We start from the raw sequence: 1,746 nt of genomic DNA, 5'->3' as shown, positions 1-1,746 counted from the left end.
TAGGTAAAGATAAATGATATGTTTCTACAACAAAGGCTACAACTCTTGCTTCATTGCCAATACGTAGGATCGCTTCTTTTTTTTAGCATTCTACTTCCCTTTAGTTCCTACATTTTTAAACAAATATGTGAACCACTTCTGGTATCTAACACCCAAGAATTATTGAAAGTAGATAAATTAACCTCAATCACACACACCTTCAGTACAAGTTTCATTAAGTTTCTTCTCCTTAAGATTGTCAAGGTAGTCCTTGCAATTACGCTTCTAGTGTCCCTATTTGTTACAATGGAAGCATTTGCCCTTTGCCTTGTCCTTATTTTTGCTTACACCACTAGTTGGCTTGGTTGCTTGCTTCCTCTTCTTGAATTTAGATTTAGATTTTCTAATCTTAGCCTTAGAGGAATTAGGGGCAATCCTGAGCACTTGGCCTTTATCCTTCTTAAGGTTGGCTTCAGCATCCTTGAGCATATTCAATAACTCGGGCAATGTAGTCTCCACTTTGTTCATGTGGTACGTTAACACGACATATAAATATGCATCAGGCAATGACTGTAAGATCAAATCAACATTTAACTCATGATTCATTACAAATTCTAATTGGCCCAATTTTTCAGTGTAGTCAATCATCTTGAGGACATGTGCAGTCACTGATGTGCCTTCAGTCATCCTACAGCTGAATAGTTCTTTAGAAACTTCAAATCTCTCAATCCTAGATCATGCACCAAACAACTCTTGTAAATGTAATATTATATCACAAGCATTCATGTGTTCATGTTGCTTTTGAAGTTCAGAAGACTTGGATGTCAACATGATACAACAACCGTATCATTATCCGCATGATGTTTGTTGAACTGTTCAACAACTTTAGTGGTAACATCAAGTGGAGGAGCCTCCAATAGGAGAGGCGTATCAAGAATATAGGCAAGGCGTTCATGTCTGAGAACAATTCTCAAGTTGCATTGCCAGTTCAAGAAATTTGGTCCAGTTAATTGCAAGTATCAAGTGTGACGCCCCCACCTCTTCTTAGGGCGAATCCTAGGGTATCAACGGAGCGCCTGCCCAACTCTCGTTGTGACAGCCTCACTTCCCCCAAACGCGAACCAAAGGGTTCGGTGGACCGCCTGCCCAACTCTCGCCAGGACTCGTTCGATCTCTTCAAACCAAAATAAGATATAACCTCGAGGAAAAGTGAAATAACAAATTCCAAACTAGAACATATATTTACATTCATTTCTATCTCAAAAGTAGTACAATTCCAAATAAAATGAAAGTTCTTAGTTCTTAATACATCCAACGCTATCCGAGCACTAGCGCGAGAAAATAAAAAAAAAAAATTTAAAAGAACTAGTCCAGGCTAGTCTGCACAAATCTCACGCCTTGTTCGCATCCCCTGTAAGGAAAACAAAACTAACGAAATGAGCTTAAAGCCCAGTGAGGTTCCATACACATAGCCAAGTAATTAAACAAGGACATTAATCATGTAATAACAAGTAATCCAGAAAACATTTACAATATAAAGCAATGATAACACACTCATTAAAAGGATACATGCTCACGTGGAGCCCTTCGTTCATTCATTCCACCGATCATTTCCTTATTCCTTCAGTCATTAAAAATTATATTTGTAAGTGAAAACTCCTCCATTTTTCTTGCCATTCATTCATTCATTTCATTTTCCCCCTACTGGACATTGGCCAGTCTCCACCAATCTTCGTGGTCATAGTCGAGTATACCAAACATTAACCC

The 1,746-nt window shown here is 38.4% G+C and overlaps 1 protein-coding gene across 1 annotated transcript; it reads right to left on the bottom strand.

The window, feature by feature from the left end:
* Window positions 1-273: 273 nt before the first annotated feature.
* On the bottom strand, window positions 274-666 carry LOC113766388. The gene has a single exon (XM_027310584.1). The coding sequence runs from the start codon at window positions 664-666 to the stop codon at window positions 274-276; it is 393 nt and encodes a 130-aa protein (XP_027166385.1).
* Window positions 667-1,746: the final 1,080 nt, after the last annotated feature.

The sequence above is a fragment of the Coffea eugenioides genome, chromosome 3, assembly GCF_003713205.1.
Source record: "Coffea eugenioides isolate CCC68of chromosome 3, Ceug_1.0, whole genome shotgun sequence".
Classification (NCBI taxonomy): Eukaryota; Viridiplantae; Streptophyta; class Magnoliopsida; order Gentianales; family Rubiaceae; genus Coffea; species Coffea eugenioides.
The sequence above is the reverse complement of the archived record's forward strand: the minus strand, read 5'-3'. Positions and strand labels throughout refer to the sequence as shown.